Raw genomic sequence first — 26,332 nt, 5'->3', positions numbered from 1 at the left:
AAAAGACATGAGATTTTCCCACTTTCAGCTCAATAAGATAACCTAGGCATTTTGCAGCAGGGGTGACTTCCATAAATAGTAAAAAGGGAAGACAAGTAGAGAAATGGAGAGGGGAGTTATATTTTGCCCTATTTATTTACCAATTATTTAGATTCTCTTGTGATATTTATATTATTCTATTGAAGTATAGTTTACTTCTTACACTGCTAACTAACTTTCCACAAGTTGACTTCTGAAGTATCCAACCAGAGGGTTGGATAGTTTCTAGGAAAGCAATATATACTTATTCTCTTTTGTATCACTCTGAGTAGGCAGACCTCTAGGCTGTCCACATGACTCATGCCCTCTGTGTCTTACACCCTATAGAATTCTCTCTCCTTGGGTACAAGCAGGACTCAGGTATTTTACTCACATGGTTACGTTACAGTGCAGTCATGCGTCCCTTAATGACAGGGATATGTTCCAAGAAATGCATCGTTAGGCTATTTCATCGTTGTGTGAACATCATAGAGTGTACGTGCACCAACCTAGATGGTATACCCTACTACATACCTAGGCTATATGATACTAATCTTAAGGGACCACCATTGTATATATGATCTGTCGTTGACTGAGTTGTCATTATGCAGCACATGACTGTATGTGAAAAAAAGTGAAAGGATTTTCCAATTGTAATTAAGGATCCTAATCAATTGACTCTGAGTTCATCAGAAGGGAGATTATTCCAGGTGAGCTATTTAAAAGAAGGTCCAGGCCTTCCCCAAAGGGAGAGAATCCAAGTGAGAGAGACTCTCTCTCCTGCTGTCCTTGAAGAAGCGAGATATTGTGTGTTCTACAACCGCAAGGAAGTGAACACTGCCAACAACCACATGAGCTTGGAAAGGACCCTGAGCCTCAGATGAGGACCCAGCCCCAGCTGGTGCCTGTACTGGAGCCTTGGGAGACCCCCAGAAAACCGATTCACAGAAATTGTGAGATAACAAATATGTGTTGTTTTAAGCCACTAAATTTCTTGCACAGCAATAGGACACCCTCAAAATCAATGCTCTGATCACGACAGACTCAGGACTGTTGAGCTTATTGGTCTTTTCTGGAAGAATTCATCTGTGCCAACAATGTAGACAAAAATCCTCTTAGGAGTCTAAGACACTGAGAAAAATCAGGTCAAATTCACATTCTCAATAGAAAGATGTTGAGTGAGACCACTAAAGAGGCAGGGTAGCTCTTTGGACTAGAATCAACAACCATGGCAAGAACTGAGAGAAAGACGTGTTATACGATGATTTGACTTGCAAACCGTTTCATTCACGGGCCTTGGGGTACATTTAGAAAAAGATCACACACTGCAGACGTATGTCTGTCTCCATCTGAGCAGCCCCTGGTTTGACAGATGGCTTTTACACTAGGAAGCCTAGCAGCTTTGGATTCTGTCAACCTGGAAAGAGAAATCCAGGAACGTGGGCATTCGATGATAATCTCCCACATCTCATCCCATAAGATAAACAAGAATACACGCTAGAGCACTCACTGCCCAATGCCAAAATGATGAAGATTTCCAGAGCCTGTTTCCCACCTTCCGTGTGTTTTATTAGTGTGTTGCTAAATGGGGCATCGAGCACTTCTTGGGATCACACTGTGAAATACAAGTGCCACTTGTGTGAATAAAGGCCCTAGGAGAAAAGTTGCAGTCATCTAAATGAGCCATTCAAAACGCCACCGAAAAGCCATTGCTGAGCCCTTTGAAAGAACAAAAACTGTTGGTGAAGGGCTCTTTCAGGAAAAGACCCAAATTTTGAAAGAGCTAAGCAGATGCACAAAAGACCTGATATTTCAGCATTTTCCAAGGCTCCGTCATCTGATTTTCATCTGGTTTCAAGGTCTGGCTTGGGAAGTCTGGAAGGCCACTGGCACTCTCTCACCCCCTCCACGACCTGAGAATACAGCCCAGTGCTGAGGGAGGAAGGGCACAAGATTACTGAGCATCTTCTCTTTGGTAGGCTTAGAGCCTTTGCTAATGTGTTTTGCCTCACGTTTTCTGCCTAACAGCTTGGTAAGATGGATTACTTTGCCATTGCTGCATAACAAGTTATTGCAAACATAGCAGCTGAAAAATCAATACCTCTCTATTAGCTCACAGTTCTATAGATCAGACCTCTGGGCACAGCCAGAACCCAGGAGGCTGGATTCTCTGCTCAGGGTCCCACAGGCTGAAATCAAGGTGGCAGGCAAGCTGAGTTCTTGTCTGGAGGTTCCGGGGAAAAATTCACTTCTAAGCTCATTCTTGTTGTTGGCAAAATTCAGTTCTGCAGTTGTAAACTGAGGACCCTGTCTCCTTGCTGTCTTTTAGCTGCAGATCACTCTCAATTCTTAGAGGCTGCCCACGTTCCTTGCCACATGGCCCCCTCCATCTTCAAGCAGCTGATGGTATGTCAGTTCCAGGGAATACACAGGCGAGTATACTAGAGAATGGGGAACCTTGGATACCATCCTGGACACTACTCTCCCTAGCACATAGATCAGTATTGCTATTCCCATTTTACAGAAGAGGAAACTGAGGCTGAGAGAAACAGTGCTAAATGTTGGCAGCACTGATAGAAAACCAAAGTCTGTCTGCCTCTAAACCCCATGTTTTTCTAATGTATCATGCTAAGTTATAAAGGGAATAATCTTTAAAACAATTTATGATCACCTTATAAGTATCAGAGATCTGGGCTGGTAACTGAGACAGCAAAATCAATTATACAGCTGGCACTAACTGGGCTTGATTTAGGTTCTCTAAATCAAATTCTGACCTGGGAAACCTATAAGTTCCCCATGATAATAAGCACACTCAACCTGTTTCTCCTCCTCACTCTTCAAATGCCCACAGGTTGCTTGAAGCTTTACATTGGTTGAAAATCAGATTCAGGCATTTTTAAACTGTCAACACCAAACAAGAAAAGAGCAACAAATACTCCTTGTAGGAAAAATCACATTATTAAAATGTGTTAAACTATTTCTTCCAGAGCTAAACAACTAATTATATGGAAGAAACTCACATGGTTGTATGCCAGATTTTCTGGTTTCTAGAAATAATGCCTTTACTTATTTTTTTGCTGAGGAAGATATGCCCTGAGCTAATGTCTATGCCAATATTCCTCTATTTTTTAGTATGTGGGCCACCAGTACAGCATGGCCACTAACAGAGCAGTGTAGGTCCGCACCCAGGAGCCAAACCCAGGCCACCAAAGTGGAGTGCACTGAACTAAAGCGCTAGGCTGCTGGGACTGGCCCTAGAAATGATTCCTTTAAATCAGTGCTTGCCCCATGACATGGACAGAGAAAAACGGGCTGAGATGGAGAGCTGGAAACAAAATTGGTTGTAAGTAACATGAAGGAAAAGACCATTTCTGTTCTGTTTGCCCCTGGATCCTCAGTATAAAAAGGCAGGTGCTCAAAGTATTGGCTGAATAAATGAAGGCACGAAAAATAACATTGTTAAAGGCTGTAATTTACTTTTTTTGGTAACTTTTAAGCAGGAATTTGCTTGGGTTTTTGTTTTTAAGGCAGTGACCTTAGTGAACTCAGCCTTCCTCCATTGGTTCTCGCTCAACCACACATTTCAAGGTTTTAAGGGCAGTCATGATTCCAAATACTCCTGCAGGGATTCCAATTTTTGAATCACATATATAACTCTAATAAACATCTCCAGATCAGAAACCAGGAAAACTATCCAAATCCAAAAGTATTTCTTTATCACTTTGTAAAGAGAGCATCATGAAATAATATCATAAATTAAGGCTGGAACTGACTTGAAGGAAGAGTTCATAACAAGTGGAAGTTAAGAATATTTAGTTTTGGTTTTTTTTAAAGGACTTTAAAGTGTAGTGGTACTTGAAGTTTAATAAAAATATTTTCCTCATTATACCAAACATTTTACTAATGTCATAATATTACGAAAAGAGAGAACATTGGACAATACTTCCCTGTTTATTCAGGCCATTGTGTAAAATTTTTAGGCCTCTAACACATAGAGCGTGTGTGCATATGGCCTTTCTTTTCCTCTCCTATTTATTTTTATTATATGTGCTTCACCAAACCAAAATTTCTTGGTATCCAGGTCTCCCAATAGGTGGTAATTACACATTTAAAATAGTACTAACTTATGTTTGTATGGCAGTTTCTTTCTACCATCCACCATCATGGACATTAGCCCCTTAGGTCGTCATAAGGCTGTGAGGGAGGCAGGGCACCAACAATTGGCAGTTCTTTATAATCATTTTAAAGGTAAAGAAACAGTCTCATTGGGTCATTCACCCAAAATCAATGTTTGTGTGTTGATTCTCAATACAGTCGCTTTTGCTGCACCGCACAGCATCTCTAACAACGACGCTATTGAGGAATGGGATACACGTTTACCTGAGCAATGGGAACGGCGGATGTGAGGTCACACGGTTACTGCATTTTCTGGATCATACATAAGACACAGCCTGAAGGGCCCCTCATTCTTCCTGGCTAACTCCCTTTATTTCATCTAATCTTTCCTCAAACTAAGCAGCTACCACACTGAAGCAACAGAAAAGAACAATTAAAATATTTATCACATACTTATTGCCAGTTTATCTTCTCTACCATATAATTTTTTAAAGGAGTTATTACTGTAGAAGGTCTTAAAATAAAATAGTAAATGTGTATGTTTAATGGACAGAATTATAATTTTTAAAAACTGAATTATACTTTGCTTGGTGTGTGATTTTTTTTGGTTTGTGTTCATCATTAAACTATTTTTTTTCCTACTCTGAAAAGCTGTTTTGCCACAAGTCCAGTTCATTTTTACCTCTATCCACAGGGAAGTCATAATCTCCTACTTAAACAGGAGCCAGTTACCATGGAAATCATTCTAATGCCACTGAATCAATATTTTGATTTTGCTGGCATTTAATGTAAAAAGAAAAGACAGACTAAGATTTATAAAAGTCACTTTTCATCTTTGTTATAATTTTGATAGCTAGAAAAATTGTAAAGAAAACATATGCTCTGTAATGAACTCCAGTTAACTCACAATTATGCAGAACTGAGAATTCATAAAAGACCAATCTACATATTTATACAATTTTGGCTTTGAGTACACACATATGCACGCATGCATTTGGACTCAAGATTTTTCCCCCATCTCTGAACTGAGCCCTAATTCTCTCCTGTTGTTATTGAAGTGATGAATGCATCCAGTTTTGCAATTGCCCTTTTTAATAAGTCTTCTGAAGAGAAGGTGAAATTTGCATTGAGAATCGCTCATTTCTGCACCGCATCCTGAGAGTCTATCTGGTCCACTGACCATCCTCAAAGACACAATATAGCTGAAAGCTCCTCAATCCATCCTTAGAGCTCCTTTTGAGGAGCGATGTTGAACTTGGACTTAGTGTTTAATAAGCCTCACTGCCCATCAAGTAGTTTTCCAAGTCTAACTTAAGTCTTTGCTGCTGCTGTAACTTAGTCACTATCTCCTCTTCTGTCCTCGGAAGAAATAAAGTTAGTAGAGCTGCGGTCTTCTGTTTGATAACTAGCTATTTGGAACCCTATATCCTTGGATGCGAAGGGTTCTGAAAGAATTATGAGCTTCTCTGCCTCAGGAATTAGGTACCCAAAGCATCCCAAAGGAATGGTAATTAGTTCTTTTTTTAAGACAATTGAATTGCCACTCAAATGTTTCAGCTACGGGACAATCAGCATGATTTTGCCCATGTGTTCACTGTGAATACCCTAGGTCACTCTCCCCTGAAGGGCGCTGTTCTGAGGTGTTTATTTCACACTTCTTCCAGGAATGTTTCCAGCAGCATTACACTGCTTGCTAACACACTCCTTACTCACTGCTTTCCTTGTCTGGTTCATCTCTCCCCTCCCCTTCAGAGGGTTGTTTTATTCCCCTTTATTCTTGAAGCATTCTCGAGCACATTCTAGATCATCATTCAGAGACCACTACTGTAAAACAGTAACTTCTATTTGCAATCTAATGTCAGTGATTACATAGTTTTCTGGCAGAAAAGTAGGAGAGAGAGAGGACTTCTGGAAACAAGGTCACAGAAAATAAACAGAAGAGAAAGGTACCACATATCGATATCAGAGGAAACCTAAGAACAATATTTCAAATTTGCAAAGTCAGATCTCTAGGGCCCTTTAGTGTATTAACAAGGAAATGAAACACCTAAATAGTTTCTAAAACTGTCACTGTGTTACAACTTGAAGGACATACTGATGACCTTGAATCAGGAGAAAAAAGGATCACATTTCTAATCTACCCTCAGGCAGCAGAGGAACAATAGAGAGAGTTACACAAATAACAGACAGACACACACATATTCATTGCAACGCTAGTCAGCACTAGTCATTACGGCAATACAAATGAGAACCAACCTAAGTATTCATCAAGGAGATAACGATTAAATAAAGTATTGTCGTACACTTTTTCCTTAAAAATGGTGTTTCTTAACAAATTGGATGCCATGGAAAATGGTCATAAGAGAATAAGGGAAAACACAAAACTCTATGTCCTATGATTTCAATTTTGTAAATATGCGTACACGTACATGTTATTCATATTTGTTCTCTCACACATGTACACATACTCGTGATGTATTTTTGCATATGTATGTAGCAGAAAAACTGAGCCTAAGTGGATATTTTCCTTCTAGAGTGGATGGATTAGCTCCATCTCGAGGCATTTATTCGTATTGTTCGGTATGCACTGAAGCTTTTGTTCTCTGTCTGAAGGCACTTGGGCATCAATATGGAAGAAAGGAGAGAAGAGGGTAATGGAAGAGACGGAACATGCCTCATGGGCACACTACCTCATGGACTAGGTTTGAGCTTCTGTGGAAAGATTAGACCAGAAGATGAGGAAGCTTTCATGAGGGACCCGGGTGCCCAGGTGACAAAGAACCCTGCCCAGCTGAGGAAAGGACCGCCTGCCTTCCACTCTGTGGCACACCATTGCGAAACTTAGTACCCTGGGGGCTCAGGGAAGCTTGCTGTGGAGAATGTCAGGGACAGAAAGGACAGAAGAAAGACTATGGGAACTGGCAGAGCTGTGCTCTCAAGCTGGCCACTGGCAGCACTGGGAACCTTGAAGTGTTTTCCACAACTAACATACAAAAATCTGAATGGGCTTGTATCAAAGCACGCTTGACACTGCTCTCCCACCAAAGGACTCTCAAGAAAAACTCAGGAAAGCAACTTACTTATTCAAGTGAGGGCTAAAGAACTGGTGAGATCTGGGGTTAACTTGACCTAATTTATTCATAGACCAGCCAGGACGCTGAGATATTTTTGATTTGCGTTATTTGATAGCTGATGAAAAATATAGGTATAGGTAGAAATTAGAGATAAATATTGGAGACAAATATATACACACACAAATATATATTTATATACTACAAACATGCACACATACATATAAATTCATATTCCCTGAAAGGAGTACACCAAAATGTAAAAAAAACGATTGTTTCTAAAGATGATCACATTCTTTTCTTCTTCATATTTTCCTGCATTACCAGGTTTCCCTAATACTCATATAATACTTCCATAATTATACAAGTAATGTGACCAGGGAACCAGGCAAAGAAAGGGTAATTGAGGACCTCACCAACAACTAACATGGCCTGTCAAATGTTTTTCAGCAAGAAGAAACTATGTGTTCTGTTTTGCAGAAAATGATGTCCCCATTTTGCAGATGTTGCTCTCTTACAAAGAGGCTTACACATTTGCAGCAAGATCCCTGCAAAATGTTCCAGCACCAAGTGTCCTAAAGTTACCTAAACTTATTAGCACCTTAAATTCTATTCCTCCGGGTCCAAATAGCCATTTTCAGATCATGCAATGTATGTAATAGCATGCTTACCTGCTATGCACATGCTCTGATTGAACAGAGTAGTTACACAGTTGTTACAAATAAACCTGTTATCCTCTGCTCTCTTGTGTATAAAGTCTCCACCAGCATTGAGCTCGGGGAGACGGGCATTGGGAGCTATCCCCAGTGTTCTCCGTTGCTTATGCAAGCAGTAAACCTTTTCTTCACCTACTTCTGCCTTGGTTGTACTTTTCAGCTCTGCACTCACCAAGAGATGGACTCACTGAGTCAGATTACAGTAATACTAATAAAATCAAGCAAATATAAGTTTTAGATATATTTCTAGGCAAAATAATTTCCCGATTCCGAGCTTTAAAGAGGATAAGAAAACTCACATATTGCCTTCCCTTTCTGATGATAGAAATTAAATACATTTTTCTGGGTGTCACAACAACACCTCAGTAAATAATCCCCTCCCCACCAATTCTTTTCTGGGACTTCCGGGAGATGGAGGCAAGATTATGCGATGCAAGGAGAAAGGCAAATACTCATTAGCAAGCTGACCAGAATGTGCTGTCTGAAATCTGTTTCTAGTGACGTGGGCATGGTGTGTGTTACCTTCAGTCCGCTCGGGGGCTTTCCCACTCTTACTGGCGGCTGTGCTGTTGACTGTCTCCGAGGACGTGCTCAGCTTGGTGCTGGGGTCCCGCTTGGGCTTGGGCGGTGGCTGTCTCCGGGAGCCACAGCTGCTGTCATCATCTGTGCCCCCGACCGAGTGCAGGGACTGTGACCTCACAGTAAAGCCACTGGAGCAAGGATGGGGAAGTCTGTCCTGAGGAGCAGGCATGGTCATGAATCCCATGCGGAAGTGTTTGCCCACGTAACTGCCGTCGTGGCTCCGTCCTACCTCTCCACCTATGCTGTAAAAGAAAGCAAACCGAAATCCGTGAAGAGAAATGGAGGCAGGTGTGCAAGGTCATGGATACAAGCACACTGATAACAGGCGACAGTTCAAATTTTCATTTCAGACAAGTGAAGAAACATTTCCATTAGCATGAAAGCATTCTATACTTTGGCATTAAATATGCCAATAAAGCAAACATAACTTGATTATAATCAGAAATCCTAACACTTATTTCCAGATATTCTGGTATTATCTAGATACTCTCAAAATAGCATTCCAAAGAAAAAAAAATACTGCATGGCACATTTCATCTTCAATCACTTTTCTTACTTTGAAGTAAGTCTTGGCAGTGGCTTAAAAAGTAGACAAGAATTCCATGACAATGAGTCATAGACTGTCTTTTGACGCATGACTGAGGTCAAGTGGACAGCACTTGAATCTCTTCTCCGCTCATCAAAACCATCCCTACTTCTACCTGGTTAATAAAGTGGGGAAAACAAAACACACAATGACAGCAACAAAAGGGGGTTCTGTTACCAAATACAAGGTGGGGGACACAGAGAGAGAGAAAGGGAGAAAGGGAGGCAGGAAGAAAGGAAGGCGGGAAGGCAGGCAGGAAGGAAAAATACTTCTTTAAATCAGTGAAGGAATTATCAACCTCTCTTAGTCTTCCAGAATCCTTCAGTTACACCAGAGACTTCGTTCTACTGATAAGCTAGCTTGGTAGAATAAAATAGTAACACCTAATAAAGAAGTGTATTCAAAATATCATCTGATCCTGGGATAGTTCTGAATACCTCATAAATATTCAGAGTATGCAAAGTTTTCAATTGTAAGGTTCTTAAGTTTTACATAAGAAAGTTTGAACAAAAATTTAAAAATATAAGGAGTCTCGGTTTGAAGGTCACCTAAGCATACAGCAAATGACTCTTGGGCCTTTCTCTAAGCTATCAAGTCATGGTGGTTCCTTTATGGAGAGAAGGGCGTGAATGTCAAGGTAAAATTTTAAAAGTGAGTTTTTCCTAGAGTTTGCCTCATTTATGTTCATTCATCAATAGAGGAAACAAAAAGAAACACTGTTAGAAATATTTGAGTGGGGCCGGCCCGGTGGCACAGCGGTTAAGTGAGCATGTTCCTCTTCGGCCGCCCAGGGTTCACTGGTTCGGATCCCATGTGCGGTCATGGCACCGCTCATCAAGCCATGCTGTGGTTGGCGTCCCACATATAAAGTAGAGGAAGATGGGCATGGATGTTAGCTCAGGGCCAGTCTTCCTCAGCAAAAAGAGGAGGATTGGCAGCAGTTAGGTCAGGGCTAGTCTTGCTCAAAAAAAAAAAAAAGAAACATTGTACTGATTTTCTTAAACGTGGATGGTAAAATGTATCTTTGAGCATATGAATTTTGGAAGCCTGTTGAGTATACCTTTCCAGACACAAGTTTACTCTGGCTTCTTTTTTTAATTTTAATTTTAAGTTGGCTTTCCCTTTATAACATGATGGAATTCAAGGTAAAGTTTTGCAGTTTTCTTAATTGCATCTTTCACACTGTTATTAATGTTTGTCATAAATTTTTGATCCTAGTAGGAATAATAATGGGAAATGAGATTTTTTTTCTCTCTTCAGTTGAAGATTTATGACAATTATCTGACCATTATGGATAGAACCAGAAAGGATTCAACAAGAATATGAGACTTGGATTCTGGCATTCAATTCCGATAAACTTGCCACTCAATCAAAAATATTTTTACATTGGGGCCAGCCAGGTGGTGTAGTGGTTTGTGCACTCTGCTTGGTGGCTCAGGGTTCACAGGTTCGGATCTCAGGTGTGGACCTACACAACACTCATTAAGCCATGCTGTGGTGATATCCCATATACAAAATAGAGGAAGATTGGCAACAGATGTTAGCTCAGGGCCAGTCTTTCTTACCAAGAAAAAAATTTTTTTTTTACATTTACTTCACCTTTTTCTGAATATTTTGAGTTGCTATTCAGACACTAGATATATCATCTTTGGAAAACAGAATAAAGGTGACTGGAAGCTCAGTGCACTAACCAGAACAATGGATATCCAGAAGCACGAATAGAATCAAAGAGATGGCAAAGTGGAAGTTTTCACACCATACTGGCAAGCAGCCTAAGCCTGTGCAGTGTTTTCTTGCATTTTATTTTCTGTGCTTTCTTCAAGAACATCAATCAAGAAATAAACTAGGAGTTTATTCAAATGGAATGATTTGTGAAAAATCATTAAGAATTTAAGGCAGACTAGGTCGGGTGGAGGTGGGGGCTGGGCATAGTGGAATGGGAAAATTGATCTTTGATTTGTGCTGATTGTGGCCTTGATCTTTCTTGTAGAAGACAAGATATTTGATTTCATCCAACTTCGGCTTCAGTCATTTGGCACACTCATGTCTTTTCCTTATTTCTGTTTCCATATCATTGAACCAAAGGTACTTAAGGATTTGCTGAGACAGTCATCTCACTCCCAGTAACATAGCCATGTGAGGGGGTTTATGCATGTGTTAATACACACAGGCATTTATGAGAGAGTTACTAGGAATAATTGTATCAGCAATTTCTCTGTTACTTTTGACCTAAATAGGGTCCGCACCTTTTCCCAGGCAGATAATTAGCTCTGCTTCTTCATTTCAAAATTACATTTTTTAGCATAAAACAATTTCATCTAACTCTCTGTGCTTTTGTTCATTTATGTACATGTATACACACACACACACACTAACACTTCTTCCAAAGAGAAACACAATGTAGGCTTCAAACAATAACAGATCTCAGATACCAGTTTAATTTGACCAGGCTGTGAATGCAGGATGAAGAAATGGGACTAAGATAAGTTGGATACAAAGGCCATTTTCCAAGGCAAGACTAAGGGTAAGCAATAAAGGTTATGGTACATGTAGGTTCAACAGACCAGTAAAGACGATTAGTCTAAAGCAAATTGAAGGTTAAAGAATTACAAATACAATAAATTCCTGAATTTACTATAGCAACATAGGAAGTTTTAAAAATATGAAGCCTCCTGGACCATACTAAGGACAACTACTAAATCATATCTGTTGAATCAGAATCTTTGTAGGTGTAGCCGATGAGTTTTTTGTTTTCAAAAACTATATCCAGATGTTTCCAATGTAGCCAACCCAGAAACCCCAGAAACATTAAGAGCAATAGTCAAAACCATTAATTAGCAGATATCTGTTAGCTAAAACAGCCAGGAAGACACAAATATCAGAAAGTGAGACAAGTGGGACTAGCCAGAGACCAGGCAAAATATCACAGATAAAAAGATATATATTGCATCAGTCAGATTTCATTAAGTTATTTCGCAGTAACAAACAATCCCAGATTCTTAGTGATTTGCCAAAACAAAGGTTTATCTCTTGCTTGTATTAATTGAGTTGGCTGTGCATTGGCTGTGGCTCTGCTCGACATGTCTTCTTCATTCTCAGATCTAGCCCCTGTAAGGATATATTCTCATGGTAAAGAGAGGAAAAAACTCACTGAACCACACAGTGTCTCTTAAAGCTTCTGCTCAACTGTGGCATATAATCTTTCACTCACATTCCATTAGCTAAAACCAGTCTTATGGACAAACTTGATGTCCATGGGGGTAGGGATAGAATCTCGTCCAACAAGGAAGCACTGCAAGTTACATGGCAATATGTGGGGATGCATAATCCTTTTAGAGGTAGGGGACCAATTACTGATAAAGCAGTTGTGGTGTATGCCACTGAGATACGCCTTCAAGAGAGAACTTGCCATGAGAAATGAAGTTAGCTGTCAACCAATGACCATTGGAGGATTTCGTACTTCCCGTCCTCATAATTCTGGGCTCTACAGAGTTAGAGGTCCTGGTCACCAAAGGAGCCACACTCTTTCTAGAAGACACAGCAAGGATCCCATTGAACAACGAGCGATAGCTGCCTCCTGGGTAATTTGAACTCCCTTTATATAGCGGCCAGCAGGCAAGAAGATGCGTCTCCGTTGTGGAAGAGATCATTGACACTGATCAGCGGGAAGAGGCAGGGCTATTGTTCCTTGACCAGGCAGAGAGAAAAATGTGTGGAACCCCTCTTGATACTCTCTTACACAATTGTTACTTTGAAAGGTCACATGCAGCAACCCTGGCCTTAGGTTTCAGTCTCTCAGGAGAGAGGGATTAGTCTCCTCACCTAGTAAGCCACTGAGACCAACAGAGGTGGTAGCTGAGGGTGAGAGTGAGGTGAATTTAGAGTAAATTTTGGAGGAGGGGGATAATGAGTACCAGTTGCAGCCCTCATGTAAACTGCAGTGAGGAGAGCTATAGTTTATCGCACTAATTGCCTCCTTGAAAGGTTCCCCTCAGGACGAGTCCCATGGGAGCTATGAAAGGGCTGTTTCCCCAAACCTGCAGAAGAGCATCTGCTGAGTGAAAGGGGTGGAGTGCTGCAGTCATTGAAGGTTTGTGGCTCAGATCTTCCTCGAGAGAGAAACTTCTCTAAGGACGGAAGTTAGCTGACAGCCACCAGCTGGAGTCTTCAAATCTGGTGCAGCTGGGGCCAGCCTGAGTGTGTAGTGCTTAAGTTCACGTGCTCTGCTTTGGCAGCCCGGGGTTCACCACTTCAGATCCTGGGCGCGGACGCCACGCTGTGGTGGCGTCCCACACAGAAGAACTAGACGGACTTACAACTAAGATATACAACTATGGACTGGGACTTCGGGGAGAAAAAAATAAGAAAAAGAGGAAGATTGGCAACAGGTGTCAGCTCAGAGCCAAACTTCCTCACCAAAAAGCAAAAATTCTGGTGCAGCATTTTAGTCAAGGCCACTCTGTCCCTGGAAAGCTCCTAGCCAAAGGCTGTGCATGATGAGGTATGGGACCTAGCTATTTCTGCCCAGTGTAGTAATCCTTTATTGGCAGTTTTGGTGTCTGAGTTCCCCTGTTTGGCTGTCCAAGACTTGCCCTAGCTTCACCGTGGTCTGAGGCTCTTTCTAGCCAATGTTTTCCTTGCCCCTCTCCTTTCACAGGTGTCACGCTGCATTGTGGCCTGAGGCTTGACCTGCCTATCTCTGTTCCCGCCCCCTCCTAGGCATCCTCCTCAATAAATCTCTCATGCTTTTAACCCCATCTAGCTTGGTGTCTACTTTCTGGAAGGCATGAACTGACATACTTAGGAACAATCATACAACCAATGACAGACATTCAGTAACCAAAGAAGAGGGAAGAGAAAGCCTAAAAACAAACGTGAGACCCCCGAAATAAGAAATGCCTGTGAAAATAGGGCATTCTCTTGCCTCAGACTGAGCATTTAAATAGTGGTTAGGGAGGTCGAACCAACTCCACTATAGGAACAACACAGCTTGAAGGGAAAGTTACGTGGGCCGAAGAAAGAGTCTTTTTGCAATAAGACTCTAACACTTAAGATAGATTAAGCCTGACACATCTTATGTTATAAAAATAAAAATAAGTTTCATAATCCTGAATTTAAACAAGTGTGCTTTTTTTCCTCACACAATGAAGGCAGTGTTGCAAGATCCAGTTGACTGTTAGTTAGTTTTTCTATTATAAAACACAAAAAGTAACGTATTGCTCAAATCCAGGAAGTTGTTTCCCCCAGAAGTAATTGCTAAACTGTCCGCAAACTTCTCCCTGAAGCAAATTGGTGGCTAATGCACAGGCCTGGACATTTGTGCTCTGGAATCATTGAGTTGTAGGCTCTATCCGCAGCTCCATCATTTAGCAACTGTACTTTACCCATCCCTAAGACCATTTCTGTGTCTGTTAAATATTAGTACTGGCCTTATGGAATTGTTATCAAGTTTACCTGAAATGTTACATACGAAGCACTTAGCACAGAGTTGGATATATAATATGTGGTCAATAATTTTAGCTTTAAAATTTCTACTTTCAGTCCTGTCCTCTTGCATTTTGTTTGCCTTGTAGGGCCGTGTCTTTAAAAGATGGTATGTGGTACCACGTACCCTCAAAAAACTGCACACAAAGCGAAAACAAAATCCTGCATTTAACTCAAAATATCAAGATAATCTAGGCAACTAGAGTCCCCATGCTGTTCACTTTCTCCAACACTTGCTTCAGTTTTTCAGAGCACCTGTTGATCAGGACTGATAAAGAAAGACGCAACACGAGAACGTCAAAACTACTTTGACAATGGTATTCGACAGAAATTGTTACTTGTCTTGCTGTCTTCTTTAAAATCCATCAGGATTAATGTTGTGTGTCTCCTTCTGAGAGCTGCTTTCTTTCAGAGATGAAAACACAACCCGTGAGAAGGGGGAGCTACCAAGGTGAAGTGTCATCTCTAAAAGTGACAGCGTTGTAGCTTCTGTGTGTACTTCTGAAACAAACATGCCAATATTTCATAGCAGAGTCTTCCTTGGGAACCAGTAGGAAAAACCAGAATCCCATTCCATATATACATCCTCTTTCCAGCATATCTAGGAAGTTGGGATACAAACTTTTAAGTTACCTAGGAGTGTGCTTGCTTGGATATTTTTTCTGGAACAATTCTGTGAATCTGAACTCAAAAATCCCTCCGTGACACTGATACATAATCCAGTATATTTCTACCTTTGCAAACTTCTGAACCACCGGGAATGTTTTCTATTGATTTTTCAAGAAGATGTACTTATCTGGCATTGGGAAAAGGGCGCATTCAGCCTTAAAGTAAATGGGGAAAATCTGAAAGGGACATGGAGGCTACAGCTATAAAAGAGATAATAAAATGTACCTGTGGGCAAGTTGACCACTGTCATCTGCCAACTATTCAGATCTTTCACGTTAGGCATTTTACTATGAATGAGTAGGAGGAAATCAATATTTAGACTTTATTCATTAAAATTATAACTTAAAAAGCTTATATTTGACACTGCCTCTGTCTTGCCTTCTCTTCAGATACATAAGGCCAAATGCCAACCCTGTGCTGCCCAGTGAATTCCCTCCACCCCACCCCACCAGAGGGCTCCTGCTCCAGGACTTGCACTTTTTCTCCTTCAGTATTGGCCTCTTCTAGGTATCATTCCAGGTAAAGCAATCAATGCCCGTGAAAAATTGGACGTAGAAAGAGCCAAGAGATTAGCGTGTTACCTCTTTTCCTTTTTTGACAGGTATTATGCCTCAACCCAAAGTCAGACTTTTAAGAGAGAAGTGTAATGAATTATATCTGCCGCAATTTTTGGCAGATGGAACTCAACATACAATTCATAAAGGCCCATCATCCATTCATAAAGTGGATGTTCACATCCACTCACCTTGAGCTTCATGAGGACAGGTAGCCTGTCTGCTTGTTCACTACGATAGTCACTAGCACTTTGTGAATGTTCCAACACATTTGTTTTATGAAGGAAAAATGAAGAAAGGAAGTCAGTCTACTTTGGAGACAGCCAGACAAGGGCTTAGTTAGAGAATTTTTGTGGACGTTTGTCATTTGTCTTCCCAGGGATTCATTCTCCCTACTCCTATCAATGGAAATTCCTGGGTGGAGATCAGTCTTCTTCCTCTCAGTCCAGCTCATTACTCAGACCTGGCCAGTCAACCACTAGATCCCTGTGGCCGCCATGACTGTAGAAACTGGCAAACGCCTCAAGTCAGTCTAATCAGAGTAAACCCTGGGTATTGTGTGGAAGCCCAGACCCGTCTCATCCTTCCTGCCACATGAAGGGAGGTTAGCGGGACCAGGTCTGGAACATTGTGGAGGGCCTAGATTTAGTTATGTTTGCACCTACGTCAATCCTAGGACCTTTCAGTTGTGTAGGCTACTAATTCCATCTTGTTGAAGCCAATTATAGTTGGGTTTTCTGACACATTGGAAAAAGTCCTAAATAAATCAGTATAATGCAGCAGTTACTAAATAAATGCTTTTGGCTAGCTTATGTCAGAAAATGTAATTGAGGTCAGGAAAGGACCAGGAATGATACAGAGCAGGAAATGACCACGTCATACTTATATATTGTTTGAAAATATCCTTCCTATTTAGCGCTATAAATGGAAATAACTAACTGCCTTATACATTTGTCCTATATATATTTTTTCAATCATGCGGTATACTTTGATGTGGAAACTTGGCTCCAGTAAAATTAAACTGTGCTCATATTTTCTTCCAAATTGTTCACTCACCATTACCCTTAATGTCTTCCCTGAGCCCCACTTGCTCATTCAAAGCCACAATTTGTGGCTTTCTTGCCTTAGGCTCAAACATTCGTTTTCACCACTTCATATCCTCACTGATATCTCTTTTCTATTTTTGTGCTCCTAATATTTTAACTCTCCTAGATTTCTTTCAGACATCAATTTCCTGTGTCTGGCTGTTTATTGATGCTTCTTGGATATTAAAGTCAAGTGTAAAAAATGAGATCTTTACATACCTTTTTATTAACTGCTGTGGGGAACTATTTACAGAAAAACAAAATAAAACAGAAAAAAAACTTTCCCAAAGAGAGGGGACCCAGTTTCCATTTGCTGCAGATGTTACACTTAAACTTGATATTCTTAAGCATCAAGTATGTTATTTTTCCTTGCTAGGGTATTTCAACTCTGCCCAAAAATTTGGTATCTTAGAAAGAACGTGGGGTATGTAATCGACTATTGACTAGCTTTCTCATTTTTGGTAGGACGCACATCCTTTCTGAGACTTGATTACCCTTATCTTTATAACAGGGGAAATACTTTCCAGGGTGGTTGTAAGAAATCAAGATAAAAAATTTCAAAAGCGCTTAGCAAAGTGGCCAGTACAAGTAGAGGCTAGAAGAATATTAATTTATCTTCCCTACCTTCCTGGTTTGCCATGTAACTCTGTACCAATATTTATCTTTCTGTTCCCAGCTGTAAAATAGGCATTTTAATAACAAGTTTCCACCTGACAGCACCATAAAGGAAAACATACTCTAACGATATAAATGAATTTTGCTTACTTTTGTAAAAGAACTTTGACAGTAATTGTCAGGCAATATACTTCCAAATCCAAATTAGGAAAAAAAACATCCAGGGCCAGCCCGGTGGCGCAGCAGTTAAATTCGCACCTTCTACTTCGGCAGCCCGGGGTTCACCGGTTCGGATCCCAGGTGTGAACCAACACACCATTTGTCAAGCTGTGCTGTGGCAGGTGTCCCACATAAAATAGAGGAAGATGGGCACAGATGTCAGCTCAGGGCCAATCTTCCTCAGCAAAAAGAGGAGGATTGGCAGCAGATGTTAGCTGTTAGCTCAGGGCTGATCTTCCTCAAAAACAAAAAAAAAAAAAAAGAAAAGAATAATCCTGCTTGGAAGTAAAAGAAAAGGAACAAAAATAAGTAATTTATTCATTCTGCTATGATTATTAGTTGGGCAGTTATAGTGTTGGGCAAATCTATTGAATGGATTTTATGGTTATTTCTGTCAAACTCCATGATAATTCAAGACTAGTATGAAAGTTAGAGCTTAGGATAATAACGGCTACAGAGTTATGCTTGAAAAACAACTATGGCATTATTTGTCACAAAGTGCTTGTTGCCAAGTTTGAGGTTGATATTGCTGTCATTAATTTGATGCTTAGTCATAATAAAGTGAAGAGGTTAGAGCCAGGAGTAGCAAGATTATTTTTAACCTTTATCAAAGTTCCTTTAATTTAGTTCTGAGTTTCTAAAGAGGCAGGACTGAAATATAAGGCTTATTAAAGCCAGAACAAATTCTATGGAACATCTTTAAGATACTTATTTTTACTTGAAACATGACAAGCGCTTTTAAGATTAACATATGTTATTATCTATGGTACTTTGGAATCTAAAATTAAAACATTCCTTATTTCTATACCTAAATAAGACTTCTCTACTCCTTGAAGTGTCATGGCTTGAACAAGAGAGGGTATATGGAAAATTCAAATCAAATCATGATATTCAGATTCAAGTTAGAATATAGTTTACAGAAGTTCATATCGTGGGAGATCTTTTCCAAAAACTCAACAAAAGAAGGGGAGGTTCTGGAAAATATATTTTATTTGTGTCTTGAAAACTGACATAAGCTTTGAATATGGTTTGAGAACGTGCCAAGTTTTTACAAATGAGTTTAACTAACCATATGTGGCTCATCTTTTCAACCTAGAAGTAGAAGCTAGAAATACAGAATGTTAACATATAGGCCTTGAACTGCCGGATTAGAAGGGGCTAAAATAACGCCAGTTTAAAGTACAATAATTCACTTGGCTTCCTAAAGGTATAATTTTTATGGAGGAAGCAACGGCTCTCCGTGTAGAGGCCTTTAATTAATTTACCCACTGTTTTTTCACCAAATATCCCAGTGCCTGCTCTTTGTCGGGCGGTAACCAAAGCAGAGTGGGCAGTGTCCTCAGAGAATCACAGACTATTGAAGCAGCATGATTTCAGCACCACGTGGTCAGAGGTTCTCTTAGAGGAAGTACCAGGTAGGTGCAATGGAAGATCAAGTCCTGGGGCCCTGACCAAGGCTGACGGTCTGGGAAGTCCCATGTGAGGAAGTGGCTTTTCAGCTGATGTGGAGCATGAGTAAGACTTCATCAGATAGGGGAGAGAAGTGGAGAGAAGAGAATTTCTGTGCTGACTGTTGGGATCTAGAGAAACTGAGAAATTATAGAGGTATTTGAACAGAACTTGATCAGACATTTATGTCTTGCCTTTCCAATGACCAGATGACACCTGGCTCAAAAAGAACACCCAATGAGTATTTATTAAATAAATGAGTGGAGAAATGTATGACTGGGAATAGTTCAAAAATAATTCTCAACTTTCTTAAGCACCAGGATGGATGACAGTGTTATTTAATGACATTTTGCTCTATTTCTCCTTTCCTTTGGTTACCATTTTCTTAATTTATGATGAAGGAGAAAGGAAAAAATCTGTGAATACTCACACACTGCTAATTCTTGTCTTTTTTACAAGAGTTAGTAATCTGGATGCAGGATCAGCTTAATCCCCTCCACTCCATCTCCACTGGCCTGCTTTGGTTTAGGCTCATCATTTCTTGGCCAAATTAATGCAATTGCCTCTGAGCCGATCTTGTCCCACAGTGCTGCCAGATTTATCCTTGTAAATGCAGATTTGCCATGTCACTCTCTAAATTAAAACCCCTTGATAGCTTTTCCATTTCTTCAGACTAAAAATCCAAACTTTTATGTGACACTCAAGGTCTTTTAAGATTGGATCCTACACCAGATCTCAGCTGCAACATTTTCCCTCCTTGACCTTAAGATTCCTCTGATGTAACATGTTTCCACCTTAACTTTGTTCCAGATTGTTGATTTAAAGATAAAAGTTCAAGACGGACCACATGCCAAGTGTGGCAATGAGTCTTGAGGACCCAGATGGTTAAATCATGACCTCAGCCAACAGTCACACTGCTCTCTCTTCCTGAACTTCTTCTTTTAGCTAAATCGTGTTTTAGGACCTCATTCAGATGTGGTTTCTATGAGGAAGTCTCCTGTTATTAGCCAGGCTTTCTCAAGGCTGAACTCAATGCCCCTCCTCTGGGCTGTTTGGGGCTCTGTGCTTCTCCATATCAAAGCATCTCCTATGTGGCACTCTACAGTTGTCATCTGCGAGTTGATCTCCCCTACTGGTTTGTGAGCCCCTTGAGAGACATGCCATGAATTATTTGCAGCAAATGGAAAGTAGGCAGGGATAATAGAAGGGAAGGAAAGATATGACCTGTGAAAAATTGCTCGATGTTTTCAGAAGCTTTCTCTTTTATCCTTTGACTTAGGCATTCTCAAACTATCGTTGGAAAGAAAAGCTGCAATAACACTAGGAGACTCAGGTACGATTATCCAATAATTATTTTCACTGTTGAAACAAAATAGAGGCTACTAATAGCTACCTGTCATATTGTTTGTAGATAATTTGGATGCCTGAGATAACACCATAGAAGCCTCTAAACTCATTTTTATCTAACGATCCCTGGATTAGATCTAATTCCCCTTTAACTTTGTAAAACATCTTAATTAGCAGCCGTGGTATTCTGCATAACCATGGCCAATAGGTTACTCTCTGGCATGCCCACACGCTTCTGCTCTGGAGACTGAATTGTCATTGTATGTTTGTGAGAGTCAGTCAGGTTTGTTCCCAAATTTGCTTATGTCAATTGCATTTGCTGCTGTAATTATATAATTAAATATTACATGCAGCAAAGAAATACGAGTGTGAAAAATCAATGAGAATTTCTCTGAAAAGTCTATTGAAACACTACATTGATTGCTTTGAAGATATTCAACAAAAGGAGGTTTACTGAAAAGAAAAGGTCTAGTTGGATTTGGTGAGATTAGGGTAAATCTGCTGAATCTAGAAGGACTCTGAACTATGTTTGTTTGTTTGTTTTGCCAAATCTCTTTATATTCTGACTCCACTTTAAAGAAACTGAAACTAAATTAAAAAGTGAAAATGAAAGAGCATGTTTTATGCATAAATATTATATGGAATTCCAATTAGGGAAAAACACACAAATAAAAGACTGTATTTCAAAATCGGGCAAACAATGTATACTTACAACTTTAAATTTTAAAAGACTTTTTTATGTGCTTATATATTTCTCTTTTTAATATTTCTCCAATTTTTCTACATTTTGTTTAATCAGTCCCAATTGCATTAGATCTTCCACTCTAAATAAATCAACTAGCGAAGAGCCTGGCACATAGTATAGGCTCAATAAGCCTCAAAAAATGTGGATTTCATTCCTCCCTGCAAAATAAGAACCACCAAAGACTCAAAGATAATTGATTTAAAGGGAGTTATTTTAGAGATAGCCATTGACCTAAAGGGAAGTCAAATTTTCCTTCCAGAATTGTGGACTGTCAAAAAAATAATATAAAAGATCACAGAAAATTATTTGAACAGTTATATTCTTGAAGCACTTTGGAAATGGACCCTGGAAGGAGAGTACGTTTTCCTGGTGGTGATAACATACAAAGCAATGCCTTGAACGTAGGAAAGAGCCAAACAATTCAAGAAAGTAGCAGTTGGCAAGCTCTTCAATACCAGTTCAGTATATTTTCTCTTCTGAGAAGTTACATATCAGTAGTTGGGTACCTAGGGACTTTCTCAGCCCAGACCATCATCTATGACGGTGCCTTACATACTGACACCACTGGTGAAAACTTCCTATATTGTTTTGTGTACAAAACTAGCAAAATATGCACCCCATTTTGCAGAGTCTGTATTATCTATAATATTGGCAGAAAGGGAATGGTATATCCCAAAGTTATTTCTGGCATGAATTTTACAGCCAGAAAAATGAGTTTTCCTTGAATCTGTAAACGTCCCAAGTACATAACCACCTATTCATTTACCTTCTAGAAGAGAGATGACACAGTTTGCTCAGCAAAGTCAAAGGAGCGGAATAAAAAAGCTTTAATGTTAGCTCTGTCTTACATGTAAGGCATTCACGCTTCCCAAACGTTTGTAATATGTTCTTCTCTGTTAATAGTGTCTTAAAATTTAGTGGAATGATGCTCTAAGTTTCTTGGAAAAAAGGAGATCTCGAAAACTTCATAAAAAGTTCCTACAGATGTAGAGTATTTGAGCACAATGAAATGCCACTCGTAAAATATTCTGCTCAGGTCCCGGAAATACTTTACAGTTTAAATAGAGCCATGGAGGTGAAAGGGAAAAATACATCTCAGAGAGATCAGGAAATCCTAGACACGCATTTACAGAATCATTGCGAAAATGAGCTATCAATGAATAAAAATACATAGTTGTTTCATCTTCCATATAAAACCCAAATTCATCCAATGTCTTTCTAAGTAATATTTCTAAATTATCTGAATGTGCCTTAAGGTTACTCTCCTTATAATTTAAGATGATAATATAGTTACAAAAGGCACATACTTCATGATGAGTGTTTCAAAGTTATGAGACACCTCAGTTTTGGTAAATCCAAGCTCAGGCCCTCAGCAGAGCATCATAAGCTCTATTTCACTGAGAAGATTGTCACCCTTCATTGAGAGGTCCCTGTGTCTTTCTCCTCTCCGTCTCTGAATTTCTTTACATCATTAACTATAATCTTTCTCTGTTCTTCTGACTCAGTCTCTGTCACCAGGATTTTTCTACATACATTGATTCTTCTTTATTCTCCATTGGCTTATTCTCCTCAGCAATTAAAAACATTCTAAACGTTCTAGGTTCCCCTTTCTTTAGAAACACTTTTTCCCTCAAACAGTTGTGAGCTCCTGCCCCATCAATCTCTCCTTCCTTACACTCTCCCTCTCTTCCTTCCTCCTTCCATTTCACCCATCCTTCCTTCCTTCTCCTTCATTCATATATTAAATCATCCATTCATCCTTAATTCACAAAGATTTACTGAGCATCTCTTTTGTGCTGCAAACATTATTAGCTGCTGGGGATGCACCTTTAAACAAATCATCAAATTCTCAAAAGTCTTGCCTCCTTGTGCTGTTCCACAAACCACATGCTCTCTGTATCTGGTGTACTCTGACTTCTACCACCAAAGAGGCTACTGAAATGCTTTTCTTAAACGTCACATTTTCCTTGCTAATTGCTTGATCTAGGTGATTTTCTTTTTTCTCCATCTAGCTTCTTACTGATCTCTTCAGAGCTGTTTTCTGTCTTCTAGACTACAACTTCTTTCTGGAATGTTCTTTTTTCCTTGGCTTCCTGATATTGTCCTCTCCTATTTTCATGTCTCTGATTGCTCCTACTTGGTGTCTTCACTGACTTCTCTTTTTGCCCCTCATGCTTCACTAAAGGCCACAATTCTGTTTCCATTATTCTCCTTTCTCTGTGCTTATCCTTGGGAAATATCAATTTTTAAGACTTCAGTGCTCTATCCTATTTATATGATGTCAAAATCTGATATTCCACTGTTTCCTGCCTCCTGAAACATATATTTGCCCTCCCCCCAAAATGCTGGATATTTCCAAATGGATATTCCTTTGAAACTCAAGGTCAGTATGTTCCAAAACAAACTCAGCACCATCTCTCTTTTCTCTCTATTGAAACTCTGTTTTCAAAAGCATCATCATTCTCTAAGTCACAGAGACTAAAAACTTCCAAGTAATTTGACACCTGTGTTCTTCCTCTGTACACGCATTCAACTGGTCAATAAATCCTTCCTCTTCTCCCTGGATCTCACATCTGTCTCCTATTTTCCAAACCATCTACAAGGCTTTTATTAACTTTTGGCCTTTGCTACTAAATGATATTCTTAATTGAATTCTGTATCTCAATTTCCCCCTACACTAATCATTAACCTGAAAAAATAGTACTAACAAAATAGGATTACCTCATTCCCCTTCTTTAGGGTCTTCAAGATTACCAAAATTTAAGAGTCCAGTTCCTCTGTAAGACAATTGAGGCTTTGCATGATCTGGTCCAACCTCCTCTCCAGTCTCGTCATAATATCACCCACTCACATAATTCTGTCCCACTGGGGTTCTTTCCTCTTCAAACCACATCTCCATTTTTAAGAAAAGCTATCTCAAGTGCATCAGGGCCTAAATTGAATGCCACTTCCTCCTTGAGCCTTTTATCAATACACTCTTTCTTCTCCAGCTTGAATTGCTTTTGTATTATTTGTTACTTTCTGCCTCATCTTATATCTATTATAGTATATGTATCAACATGAGATTTTAGAGTTTTTGAGGCTAAGAATCAGATTTTGTACATTCTTTTATCTCCATGGCATCTGGTATGCATCTTTAAGCACAAGAAGTAGCATGCAAATGTTTAGAGATTTAAATTAAATTTATACATTAATTAAAAGGAATATAGAGTTAATTATTTTAACTCATTATTTCCAGCTATATATTAAATTAAATGGTTACGACTGTCTAGAAATTTTGCTCCACTAAAGTAAATCTGACAGACCCAATTTTTTTTTTTAAATAGAAGTTTGGTTTGGAAGGAAGTGAAGAGATAAAGTCAAATATAGAGAATAAGTAAATTATGTCATCCAGAAATTCCCAACCTCTAAAGAGAACTGAGCTCAAGATCCACAACTAAATAGTCAAGCAACCTTTTTTCCGGGAAGTACCTGCACAGGGGAAAAAATCTATAATCTGTGCATCTATAGAAAAAGACACTACAGATGATACACACATACACGTACACACACACTGCATACACACATGTTTTTTTTCCACCCCAGTTAGGAGATTCTATTTCTAGCTCTGTTCCTAAATCATGTGACCGCAAGGAAATTAATTTCCAAATAGATTCATTCATCTCTCTGATGGAGTAGTAGCACCTTACCCAATGATCCTTTGGGATATTTGTGAGAATAAAACGAGAAGGTAAAACAAAGTCAGGTTTTATTCATGAAGTGTTTCTCCTATTTAACAACAAAAACCATTTCACAAATCTTTCTATTGAACACACTACTTTGGCAAACTGATAAAGCTGAGAACTGCACTCCTTGGCATATTTGAAATCCATTTAAAAAAAAAGTCATGCCTGCAGTTCTAAAAACCAACCTTCCATCCCTCATCCATGTAATCAGAGTGACATGCAAATATGAATCGCTAGAGATGCTGCTTAAGAACAAAACACTCATTCATAGATGCCTTAGTTACTCTAAATGGAGTGGCCAATGTGCTGTCTTTATGCACAAGAGGTTGCACATCTGCTTAATGCACCCAAATGTAATAATGTGATAGATTGAAATATAGATGTCACTGACTGCCTGCACGGAGACCAGAAGCTTGGCTCCCTGTTTTACTAGAATGACTTTCCGGGAACAGCTCACTTTCCCTGATTGGTTTCCTTTAAACAAAATAATTGAATCTAATGCCCTGTGTCAAGGCAAGCACTTGGATTATGCATTTTATGGTGCAGCCCTCAGGGGCTTCAGAGTCCAGTGTTAAAATTTGCCTTTCATCCAGCCTCATCTCTCCTCCATATCTTTATTCATAACAAATTAGAAGCTATTATCAGAACATAGTAGCAACAGTTTTAATGCCCACAGTGCATCTTAAAATAAAAACAATCAATTTCCCTATTATAAGGGATATAGCTTCTTAGGTGGCCTTGTTATAATATTTTTCATCTGCTATTTGTTGTATGTGACAGCACAATGAGCCAGTGCTGTAAAATAGTGAAAGATACACACCCCTTGGGGTTTACAATTTAATGGAGAGCACATTTAAGTTTAAGATCTACCCTATTGAAATGAACCCTTCCTATGCACATCTAAGGGGACCAGGAAATTTGACTTCATGGCTGCCTCATTGAGAAAAGAATTCCTTATTTACCAAAGAATGGTTCAACTTGGGGAGGACAATTAACTTAGTGATTCTTTGACAAAGGCTGGTTTTTCCCCCCTATTTAAAACTGTCATTTGGGGGCATCTGGTTTCAGTTTTCTCATAAAGAGTTTGCAAACCTTGGAAAATATAGGATTTGAATCCAGATTGGAATCACCAAGAGATTTTCACTGCAACTCATTTAGTTGAAAAAATGGAGGATGAAAAGTTGTAGGTTTTAGGCTAATTTAGAAATACATAGAACATAGTGCTAAATATACACACTTTCCCCTCTCACTCAATTTCTTGAAATCTTCTCCTCAAACATATCTTTTTCTTCCTGTCTCAGTCACCACTCTTGTCATAACTTGGACCTTTTGATTACCAACAATGTCACCC

General features: G+C 39.5%; 1 protein-coding gene across 10 annotated transcripts in view; it reads right to left on the bottom strand.

Annotated features, from left to right (window-relative positions):
- The window catches only part of NYAP2 (neuronal tyrosine-phosphorylated phosphoinositide-3-kinase adaptor 2), a 257,064-nt gene that overhangs the window by 140,520 nt on the left and 90,212 nt on the right, over window positions 1–26,332 (bottom strand). For all 10 annotated transcript variants that reach the window (XM_070618403.1, XM_070618406.1, XM_070618405.1 and 7 more), the window contains one exon: window positions 8,444–8,745. In XM_070618403.1, the coding sequence (XP_070474504.1) occupies window positions 8,444–8,745 (302 nt within the window). The remainder of the gene's footprint in view (window positions 1–8,443; window positions 8,746–26,332) is intronic.

This window comes from Equus przewalskii, chromosome 5, assembly GCF_037783145.1.
Source record: "Equus przewalskii isolate Varuska chromosome 5, EquPr2, whole genome shotgun sequence".
NCBI lineage: Eukaryota > Metazoa > Chordata > Mammalia > Perissodactyla > Equidae > Equus > Equus przewalskii.
This window is presented reverse-complemented; position numbering and strand designations above follow the sequence as displayed.